Here is a 12023-nt window from a genome sequence, read left to right as displayed (position 1 = left end):
TTGCCAGAAAATTCCTTTTATGAATTTCAGAGTTTAAACTTTTAGTTTTCCAGTTACATAAAAATATATAGTGGTAACTGTTTTACAGCATACCTGCTACCATTGAGTCAATTCCAACTCATAGTGACCCTATAGGACAGGGTAGAACTGCCCCATAGGGTTTCCAAGGAGTAGCTGGTGGATTTGAACTGCTGACCTTTCGGTTACCAGCCAAGCTTTTAGCTGCTGTGCCACCAGTGCTCTCTTTTACATCATAGTATGCATAAATGAGGAGCCCTGGTGGTGCAGTGGAAGAGAGCTACAGCTGCTAACCAAAAGGTCAGCTGTTGGAATCCACCAGCCACTCCTTGGAAACTCTACGGGGCAGTTCTACTGTGTCCTTCAGGGTTGTTATGAGTTGGAATCGACTTGATGGCAACAGGTGCTTTACTGAAAAGCTTTTATTACAGCTCTGGTTATTTTTTATGTCAGTGATCAAATAAAGTTCACAAAGCATATCCAGACCATTCAGATGACTCCCCTGCTCCCTTATAATCAAGTACTACATCTCAATTTCAACGCTTGTGCTTGCATTTTGTGTAGATGTCAAGTGCAGGTCCAATGAGTCAAGGTGCAGTCAATGCTGCAGGAAAGGTTTCCCAGTGGTTCAAATAGAGAAAAGTAGCGGAATAAGCGGCCTTACAGGTCACACAGAAGTACAGGCAAGCCAAGTTCTGGAGAACTTGCACCTAGAAGTCATTCACTAATGTAAGAAACAGCAAACATCCACTATCTGCCAGGCACTGTCCTAGGTGCTGAAGACTCACAAATGAACAAGACAGATGAAGTCCCTGACCTCATGGAGTTACATCCCATAGCTGAGATGGAGAGAGAGACAATAAACAGACAAATACATATGCAATATATCAGGTGGTGACAAGTGCTGTGAAGAAAAAACAAAGAAGAGGACTGAGAATGACGGAGTTGCTATTTTAGACATGAGGATCGGGGAAGACTCTCTGAGGAGGTGACATTTGAGCAGACACCTGAGTAAAATGAGAGCAAACTCAGAATCTATCTGGTGATAGGTCATTCCAAGTGGAAGGAACGGTCAGTGTGAGGGTCCTGAATTGAGAATAAGGAGGGTGGGTACCACATTCACACTGTGAGCAGATACAATGCTCAGACCCTACATACACACCGATTTAAAACAGTTTGGCAGTAAGTACACTAATAAATTAAATGCCATTTATTAAATCATTTTGACCTGTTAAAATAATGGATTCTAGTTAAAAAAATGATCCAGGCAATGACAATGACTTAAATGGTTTATAAGGCTTCAGAGTCTTTAGCGTTGACAAGTAAACACAAAACAAAAAGTACAGCTTTCTACTAGGAAACACAAAATTTGTGATTTACTGTCTTCAGGAAAACAACATTCTCTACCATATTAATGTTTTAAATTTGAATTTTACTGGTTTTATAAGTTTTGTTTGTATTTAACACGCACATTTGGTGTATGTGAGCTATGAGCATAAACGGTTGACATCTAGTGTTCTGTCTGACATATTTAAGTTCATTATTCTATGAAAAAATTGTCAAAACAAAGTCTGTGAAAGCCTTCTTTTCTGAAAATGGATCACAGATTACTTAAATTTGAGATAGCTGCTTTATTTCATTTCTAAGGCCCTTCACAACCACTTTCCCCTTGCCTTTTCATTTCCTGCTATTTCTTTCTGCAAACTCTTTACACCACTCTATAATTCAGTCTCCCATCTTATGCTGCTTTTATAATAAAGAATTTATTTGGAGATTAAAATCCATTTTACTTGTAAGCCTTGTTTGCTTTATTTTTCTATTTCAAAGTAAAGATTATACCTACTTCATATTGTTAGAGCTATTACTTTTTATTATTACAATTTGGGGAAGCCAAAGGAATTCTCTATTCCTGGACTGGTTCTCTCCTCTTGTTTGCAGAAGTCCTATGATGTCACAATCCTATGATGTGAGGTTTTCCCCAGCAATAAAAAAAAAAAAAGCAATAAGCCTTCTCTTATTCCCTGAAGAAGGTTACAATCTGGTATAAGCATTCTTTTTGTTCCCAAAAGCGCTCTCTCCATATCACTAACACAGCCTTTACTACACACAGGAAACTGCTGTTAACTGCATGCATCTGTCTCTTACGAACTGGCGCACGTCTTTAGGTTGGGACCATGTTACTCATTTCTGTGTCTCTAGAGCCTGGGAGAGGACTTGGCACCACAGGAGTTAAATCTGTTTTTGCTGAATTCTACTGAAATTCAAGTGACATACCGGAGAGGTAACTTCTTTGACCTGTTCTCGGGTTTCCCTGAAAGCAAGCTGCACTAACAATCCCACGGCAGCAGGAAGTTCTCCTTCAATGTTGAGCTTGGATCCGGGTCTGCTGGAGTGTGCTGTGTGGAACAACTGGCGTGGGGTCTGGCCGTAGGTTTTTATCATGGTTTCCAGTGCTCGTCTCTGAACGGGATCTTCAACTGCAGAGACGTCCATTCCAAAGTATGTCTGAACAGTAAGAGAAAAAAGAACAAGAGATATGTAAAAAGCAAGACTTGGCAATAATACCAAAAGAAAAATGACAACTTGTTTTATTCTCATGGCGCTTGTGCAAAATGATATAAAGACAAAGGCAAAAGTGAAGTTAAAATGCAATGCTGGTAGGCAGTTTAAGAAAGAATTAATTAGGTTCTAGTGAAAATTATAAGTCAATCTTAAACAACTGCAAGGAAACTTCCAAGCTCTTTAATGTACAGAGTGTTAATTACACTTTTCTTTTTAGTGTTGTCATCTCTTAAAGAGTCAGATGGAGAGCGATGTGCATTTCACTTGCTTCTTTTTTTCTAAAGCTAGCAGGCAGCAGCTGGGTACAGATCTACCACAGTTCGTGCATATGCACTTGTACAGTTTTGCTTTTGGCATGTAATCAGCCATACCAAGTTCATTTACATATCTAGACATAACATTTCTATAAGTGCAAAAGTAATTAAAGAAAAAAATTTACTGTGCTTAAGGTGAAGGTTTACCGACCAAAATAGCTGCCCATTCAACAACGTGTACACTGAATATTCTAAGACGTTGGTCACAGTCCCCCCAATGTGTTAACACTCTCCCCATTTTCATCCTAGTTTCCCCCTTACCTTTTGCCCAGTTTTCCTACCCCTTCCTGCCTTCTCATCTTTGATTTTGGGCAGATTTTGCCCATATGGTCTCATATAATTAAGTGTTCTAAGGAGGTCGTTCCTCCTGGGTCTTACTGTTTATTTTGTAGGCTTCTCTATTGTTTGGCTGAAAGGTGATCTCTGGGAATGGCTTCAGTTTCATGTTAGAAGGACTTCTTAGGGTCAGTCTCAGGGGTTCCTCTAGTCTCTATCAGACCAGTAAGTCTGGTCTTTTTTATGGATTTGATTTTTGTTTTACAATTCCCTCCTGCTCTGCTTGGGACCCTCTGTTGTGATCCCAGTCAGAGCAGTTGGTAGTGGTAGCGGGGCACCATCTAGTTCTTCTGGTCTCGGGATCATGTAGGCTGTGGGGTTTATGTGGTCCATTAGTCCTTTAGACTAATTGCTCCCTTGAATCTTCAATTTTCTTCACTCTCCTTTGCTCCAGCCAGAATAAGACCAATAGTTGTTTGTAGCTTGGATGGTTGCTTCCAAGTTTTTAAGACTCCAGGTCAGTATGTATTTTTGAGCTCCCCTTAAGCCATTTGGTATAAAGCACTAGTTTTATGGAGGAACTGGGCTCTTAACTCTTTCTGTGAAAAGCTTCATACTTAGCCTCTATGCCCAGACAAATGTCCACCCTAAGGCTTGGTTTATTTACAAGCAAAAGGCTTTTCTAATCTAAAATTTGGGGCCTGCGAGGAAATTCTTACAGAAGTAAAATTTTAAAGACATTTTCGAAGTCAAATAATCTTCAACACTCCTCCCTTCCCCACCACTTCTGCCATCACCACTACCAATAAGAGGTCATGTAACTGTCACAAATGCTTATTTAAGCAGGGCCATCTTATGGCTACTTAATTTAATGTACTCTAAAATCCTCTAACAGAACTTTTTCATATTTATTTTTAATAGTGCTTCTCAACATTCTGTGGTATCAGTTTCTAAGTGAACTCAGTGTATTAGTGAATGATAAATGGACGTCAAAAGGCACTTCTATTTGACTTTTTAAAAAGTTAATATTTATTTATACTTAATTGTGTGTCAGACATTATCTTAAATGAATTTCTTTCCTTATTTATGAGATTGGTATTATTATTAGCATTTTATAGATTTGTACATTTAGGTGCAGAGAGGTTACACTACTTACTCAAGGTCACACAGCAAGTGGCAGAGTCACAAAGTGAGGATTTGAACTCAGTTCTGAATTCAGAGACTGTATTTAGTCACCATACTTCAATTTGCCCCATTAATTAAATTTTATTCAATTCCTAGAACAATGGCATAAACAATATACTTTTTAAAGTTCTAAAGTCCCATGGAATAAGTGAGATAATTCCAGTAAAATTGAGAATTATCTGGTATATTTCAGTTTATGGATACTTTTCATAAGAATTTTATATCAGAATAACTGAAGACATGAAAGCAGGAACACAAACAGAAACCTGTACACTGATGTTCACTGCAGCACTTTTCACAGCAGCCAAAAGGTGGAAACAACCAAAATGTCTATCAATAGAGGAATGGATAAACAAAAGGTGGTATACACAGACAGTGGAATATTACGCAGCCGTAAACCGAAATGAAGTCCTGATGCGTGCCACAACATGGATGAACCTTGAAAACATGCTGAGCAAAGTAAGTCAGTCGCAAAAGGACAAATACTATATGATCCCACTTATGTGAAATAAGCAAATATACAGAAACCAAAGATTACTAATGGTTACCAGGGTAGGAAGGAGGTGGAAAGGGGGAGTTCTTGCTGGACACTGAGTTTACGTTAATGGTGGTGGAATACTTTGGAAAGGGACAGTGATAATGGCTGCACAACATGAAGTATGTAATCAGTGTCATTGCAATGCAAATGTAGAAATTGTTGTATTGGCAGATGTTTTGGTGTGTATATTTTCACAATTAAAAAAAAAGAATAACTGAAAAGATAGTACAGGACTACGGGCAAAGATTATACTGACGTTAGTGTCAAAACTCCTAATTGCCTTTTTTTTAAAAATAATTTTGTATCTGTTGTTGAGAATATATACAGCAAAACATACACCAATTCAACAATTTCTACATGTACAATTCAGTTGATTACATTCTTTGAATTGTGCAACCATTCTCACCCTCCTTTTCCAAGTTGTTCTTCCCCCATTAACATTAACTCACTGCCCCCTAAATTTCCTATCTAATTTTTTCAGTTGTTGTTGTCAATTTGATCCTATGTAAATAGATCTTAAAAGAGCACAATGCTCAAGTAGACATTCCTTCCTAGTTAAGCTAAACTATTGTTTGGTTTTAAGAAGACTTCAGGAAATATTTTGGGTTTAAGGTTTAAAGATTATCTCAGGGCAATAGCTTCAGGGGTTCATCTACCCTCCTGGGCTCCAGAAAGTTGGGATTCCATGAAAATTACAATTTCTGTTCTGCATTTTCCCCCCTTTGATCAGAATTTTTTTAGAAAATCTTTGATTAGAATGCTCAGCAGTGGTAGCTGGGCAACACCTGGTTCTTCTGGTCTCATGGCAAAGGGGATTCCTAATTGTTTTTGGATCAAATATGAATAAAACTTGAAAATTATACCCAAAGCCTTGCCTTTATTTTTTTTACTGTTATATATAAAACTATTAATCACCAGTCACACTGTTATTATTCACCTTTTCCAGAACAAACTTTGCCATGGCATTCAACTTCTATTTTGTCATCAGTAAATCTCTTATTCTGTCTTCTAGACTGTCTTTTAAGGGCATTAATTTTATATTATCTTAAAACAAACCTAAACCCTGGTGGCATAGTGGTTAAGAGCTATGGCTGCTAACCAAAAGGTTGGCAGTTCGAATCTACCAGGTGCTCCTTGGAAACCATATGGGGCAGCCCTACTCTGTCATATAGGGTCACTATGAATCGCTCTCAACTGGGCAATGGGTTTTTTCTTTTTGATTTAAAACAAACCAAACCAAACCTGTTGCCATCAAGTCAATTCTGACTCATAGCAACCCTATGGGACAGAGCAGAACTGTCCCATAAGGTTTTCAAGGAGTGGCTGATGGATTTGAACTGCTGACCTTTTGGTTAGCAGCCAAGCTCTTAACCATTGTGCAACCAGGGCCCCATATTACCTTATACTCAAAATAACTACTGAGCAAAATAGACTAAAGAAATTTTTATTTTAAAACTACTTTTCAGGAATAGATCTGCATAAATAAGCCAGACATAGAATGCTTTACTGTAGGTCCTGTGTGTGCATTTTATCTGTATTTGTTATAACCACCTGATAAATGCACACAGAAAATATCAGTTGGACGGGAATTCCAAGATCAGTGTAATTCCACTTCCTAATTTTAAAGTTAGGAAAACAAAGAGGTTAAATCCCAAACTCAGTAGATGAAGGGTTAATCTGTTGTCCTTGTTATTGTTTTTGAGTAGCAACTAGGCAGTATCAAGAAGTATCTTTCTCTTAACAGTTTTCCTTTTTACCACCCACTCCTTGAGGAACTTCCTTTTACATGCCTTATTCTCTCACCACAGCCAGGCTCATCTGTCCCAACTTTCCTCCCAACCCTGCTTATTATGTCTAGTGCTATTTGAGTATTAATCACCTTTGCATCCCCAGAGCCAAGCAAAAATGCCTGATACATAGTAGGGACTCAATAAATGTTACTTAAATAAGTTTTTTTTTTTAAAGGTAGCCTAACTAGCAACCTAAAAAAGTGCATGTAACATGCAACAATTCCACTTATTTTGGAATTTATTTTGAGAAAATAAAGATGTACATAAAGAAATAACCTCAGGAATATTAATTTTAACAGCAAAAAATACTAACTAAATTCTAACAATAGAGGTCAGGTTAAATAAATTATTGTATAGTCTTATTTTGAAATAGTAGCCATTAAAAATTGTGTAAAACAATATCTAATAGTTTGAACAATGTTAAGACTATATTGTAGAGGGTGAGGAAAAGATTATAAAATATTATTATTATATAAATGCTATGATATGTATATATAGTAAAAGGTCTGGAAGATGCTTTCAATATTTGTCTCTGGATAGGGATATCAAAGTTGATTTTTAAATTACTTCTTGTTGTCCATCTGTATTTTACACATTTTCTAACAAGGCACACATACTGTTTCTGTAATAAAATGTTCTCCAGCACTTTAAAATAGAGCATGTGTGCAATGTGCAGAAGGCGGCTGACAAGGCAGGCCTGAGACTATTATCCTTACAAAGGTCTGCTTGCAAGGCTGGCCCCTTGGTTGGGGTCTGGGAACATAGATCTTGGTAGGGTTCTCGCCATTCCCTAGCTGATAAACAGTGGCTCACTGTGCCTAAACTGTTTGTACAAACCATATGGTTTATGCTGAACACCTGCTTTCCTTCTGGGAGTCTGGAATTTCAGTAAGTGCTAGGCAGATGTACCTATGTTAACAGCCCCCAATAAAAACCAAGTCTCTAATGAGCTTCTCTGGTAGACAACAGTTCACACGTGTTGCCACAATTTGTTGCTGGAGAAAGTAAATGTGTTCTTGGTTTAGTGTTGTTGTTGGCTGCCGCTGAGCTGTCTCTGACTCATAGAGACCCTACAGGACAGAGCAGAACTTCCCCATAGGGTTTTCTAGGCTGTAATCTTTATGGGGCCGTATCTCCAGGTCTTTTCTCCTGTGGGTAGGTTTGAACCACCAATCTTTTGGTTAGCATTTGAGAGCTTAACCACTCCGTCACCAGGCAGGGCTTCTCATAAATGTGTTCTTTGTGACTCACTAGGAGAAGACTATTGGAAGTTTGTACCTGGTTTTCTCCAGACTTTCTCCCATGTGCCTTTCCTCTTGGCTGATTTTGCTTTGTATCTTTTTGCTGTGATAAACCTTAGCCATAAGTATGACCATATGCTGCATCCTCTAAGTCCTTCTGGTGAACTCTAACTTGGGCATGGTCCTGGGGACTAACCCCCCATTTTGACACAGATAACATCTTAGTTATTTATAAAGATATAAAATATAAAACCTGAAAATCTAGGGTAAAAACACATACTGTTGTTACCCTTTTAACTATTCAGGTCTTATATAAGCCGTTCCTTGGTGGTGCAAATGGTTAAATGATTGACCACTAGCCAAAAAGCTGGCAGTTTGAACTCCTAGCCAAAAGGCTGGCAGTTTGAGCCCCACCCCTCCCTGCCCCGGGGTGCCTTGAAAGACGGCCTGGAGATCTGCTTCCAAAAGGTCACAACCTTGAAAACCCTATGGAGCAGTTCTACTCTAGAGACATGGGGTCACCATGAGTTGGAACTGACGTGACGGCAACTAACAATAACATCTTATATAAATAAGCACAGGGTATTTTCAAAGCTTCACTTACAGCAGGATGAAAAACATTGATGGCTTGAACGGATGCTTTCCCCTTTTGCTTATACCCGAACACCAAGTCAATCCACTGACAGATGTTCTGGGACACACAGTCGGACTCCAGAGCCTGGCGATGGATGAGGATGAAAAGGCGAGGATCGTTACGTGCCCACGGGGGCAGGTTGACGTGATTAACCCGCTCACCATTCTGGCGCACACCAAAATCAAAACCTAAAAGACAATATCAACATTAATGCTTAACTTACCAAAAGTATGCTCCGTTAGGCTCACAGAGCAGGTCTACAGAATCTATAGAAAAAGCCAATTGTGTGCTACAGACAAGAAAAGGATTTACCTTTTAAGTAAGATACACCATTGTTCATCTACTTACTTACCTACTAATAGGCCTACATGAATTAATAATATTCTAATTAAATTTGAGATCTTTCAACTTTATTCTTCTGTCACTTTAAAACAAGTTGAAGAAAAAGCAGATAAACACTGCATATTCCCACTAATCAAATCTTCAAATGCAAGAAGCGCTTAAATATCTATTCAATTGTGAACCTGAATTATTGGTGTTTACATTTTAGCAAATTTAGGACAATTTATGTTTAGTAAGTACTAGTATTCTATAGTTTCAAAAACTCAACAAATACAAAGTATGCTTATTCCTAGAACAAGCTGTCGAAGTGTATTAATTTTATGGTAAGACTATATATAGGCCTGTTTTGACTTCCTTTCTGCTAAGCATTCTTCTGGATAACAAAAAAGTATCCAATTATATCAAATTAGGGCCTTCTTCTGTGATATAAATGAGCTGATATCTAATTGTTTACTAGTCTACTAGTGTAAATAAAAATCTCAGAAGTGTTTATTAAAATTTTTTTCCCTAAATATTACCTTTGAACAGAAATGGTTCTTCGTGCTACCTTTTATGATAGAAAAGCTGAATATCATATCAGAGAGAAAAAAAAAAAAAAGAGGGGGTCTCTCAAAAGCTGACTAAGCCCCATATAAAATTAAGCTGCTGTCTGGCTACTTCTTCATCTTGTGAAACAGTTAGAAGGCTTTTCAATTTTGGAAGGATTTTGAAATGATATGACTTGAAAGATAAACCAAGGGCTGATATAAAATCCAGGTGGGGATGAGGGTGGGACCATCCCACACAGATAGGCAGTCATCCTGCAGAGGAGCTGCAGGGCTGATGCAGGATGGACTGGCTGAGCACCTGCAGACTGTGTGCAGCGGCAGGAGAAGAAGCTGCAGGAATTCACTTAACAAAAGTGGATGAAGCAGCTAAGTGCTGGGGCTGCGCGGCAGTCTCTAAATGCAGTCACTCCTAGCTTTCAGGTGCTCTGGGGGCACGTCCCTCCTCACCCAGAGCAGATGACATGGATGGAGAAGGACAGCCGTTCATAAATGCTACAGGAGATGGCACAATGCAAGTTAGAGCAGATTATATTTTCCAAAAATGACTGCAACAATATTTCCTGTCTTGCTTGTTTTTCCAGAATCTTGCCACTCCCTCATCAAGAGGTAAGGTCTCTGTTCCATCCTTTTGAACCTGGGCAGGAACGTGTGACTGCCTTAACGAGCAGAACGCAGTGGAAGTGATGCTGTGTGACTTCCAAGGCTAGGGCAAACAGGCCATGCTGTCTCTCTCTTGGAACACTCACCTTTGGAACCCTGAGCTGCCAAGCCGGATGTCTGAGGCCACCATGCTATCAGGAAGCCCAAACTCGCTCACGTGGAGAGACAACACAGGCAAGCACTGATAGTGCACGAAGACAGAGAGGCCTGCCTGCCAACTCCCAGCTGCTCCAGCCAACCTGAATGCAGCCTCCTGAGAGACCCTGAGCCAAAACCTGGCTGAGCTGTTCTTGAATTTCTGACCTGCAAAATCTGTGATAGCTAATCAATTTATTGTTGTTTTAAGTCATTAAGTGTTGGGGTTATTTGTTATGCAGTAATAGATATGCAAACAAGGGACCATGGACAGAGAAAATGGAGAGTAGATTTAAATATGAGTCCCAAATTGAAAGGCACAAGGCAGCCACCCCAAATTAACCAAAAACCAAACCACACCCACTGCCATCAAGTCGATTCCAACTCATAGTAACCCTACAGGGCAGAGTAGAACTGCCCCATAGGTCTTCCAAGGCTCTAGTCTTTACAGAAGCAGATTGCAGCATCTTTCTCTCATGGTGGGTTTGAACCACTGACCTTTGGTTAGCAGTTGAGTGCTTATCCACTGCACCACCAGGGTTCCTCTTCCCAAATTATAGGTGGGGATACTAGGCTAAGACATTTCTCACTTGGGCAACTATGCGACATACTCCAGGGTAACAGCAGCATGGATTTATTAATGATTCTCCAAACAACTACAGAGAGGTTAGTTAATATAGAACAAAATGCTAAAGTAATTTACCCAACCCTAAGTTCCCTAAAGATATAATTCTCAATTTCATGTATTCCCAAATTAAATAATGTAGGAAAACCACCAAGAGGTTTAAATGATCTTCTGCTAAAGAACAGGTAAGCTTAACCAAGACTGTTGGTCACTGGCACCACAGGACATTTGACCTTATCCTTCTGGTGTAGTCCTTGGGTAGTGCAAATGGTTAATGTGTTTGGCTGCTGTCCGAAAGTCTGGAGGTTCAGGTTCACCCAGAGGTACCTCAGAAGAAAGCCCTGGTAATCTATTTCTGAAAAATCAGCCATTGAAAACCGTATGGAGAACAGTTCTATTCTAACACACATGGGGTTGCCATGCGTCAGAATTGACTTGAAGGCAACTAGTTTTTTATTCTTTCTGGTTATCAGATAAATTCTGGTTAGAGTGTTTTATTTCTTTGTCATGCCTCAGAAAATCATTGTTGAGATTTTGGTTAATTTAATGCTTTCAATAAATTCATGCTTTTTTTTTTAAAATAATAAGTATACTATAAGTTTGTAATCAGAAAGAAGAATAAAGCAATATCTGTGATAAAATTAAAATACATGCTTATAAATAATTTTAATACTTAAAAGTTATTATGGGGATATATTTAGTTCCATAAAATACTTAAATTCGTTAAGCTCACTTGGAAATAAAATTATATAGTTAATTAAATAAAGGTGCTTCTCTTATCTGGGGACTCAAACTTCAGGACTTACAAAAGCTATTTTTGGAAAACTATAAAATAACCACAAACCCTCAGAAATACAAATTTGAAAAGATTTATGGCTATACCTTCACGGTTAACTAAGAATTCTGGAAGATAGAAAAACTCTGGTATAAGTTCTTTCACATCAGTCATGGATTCAAAAGATGAGAGGCGCCAAGTTGTATTTGTAGAATGAAAAGTTCTGTCTGGAATGTCAAAACTTTGATCTATAAAGGAATAAAAATAATACAATTAAGACACAAAATTCCATCTGAAGCCTATCATAATTAATTTGCATTTGCTAGTTTGAAAGGATTAAAATAATGTTCATTTTGCTTGTTCATAGTTTAAAGGAGGTT

The 12023-nt window shown here is 38.5% G+C and overlaps 1 protein-coding gene across 6 annotated transcripts in view; it reads right to left on the bottom strand.

Moving 5' to 3' along the window:
• The window catches only part of LYST (lysosomal trafficking regulator), a 211994-nt gene that overhangs the window by 35035 nt on the left and 164936 nt on the right, over positions 1 to 12023 (bottom strand). For all 6 annotated transcript variants that reach the window (XM_049868668.1, XM_049868673.1, XM_049868670.1 and 3 more), the window contains 3 exons: positions 11751 to 11891; positions 8529 to 8746; positions 2293 to 2523 (listed from right to left, as the gene is read on the bottom strand). In XM_049868668.1, coding sequence (XP_049724625.1) covers positions 2293 to 2523; positions 8529 to 8746; positions 11751 to 11891 — 590 coding nt within the window. The remainder of the gene's footprint in view (positions 1 to 2292; positions 2524 to 8528; positions 8747 to 11750; positions 11892 to 12023) is intronic.

This window comes from Elephas maximus, chromosome 24 (assembly GCF_024166365.1).
Source record: "Elephas maximus indicus isolate mEleMax1 chromosome 24, mEleMax1 primary haplotype, whole genome shotgun sequence".
Classification (NCBI taxonomy): domain Eukaryota; kingdom Metazoa; phylum Chordata; class Mammalia; order Proboscidea; family Elephantidae; genus Elephas; species Elephas maximus.
This window is presented reverse-complemented; position numbering and strand designations above follow the sequence as displayed.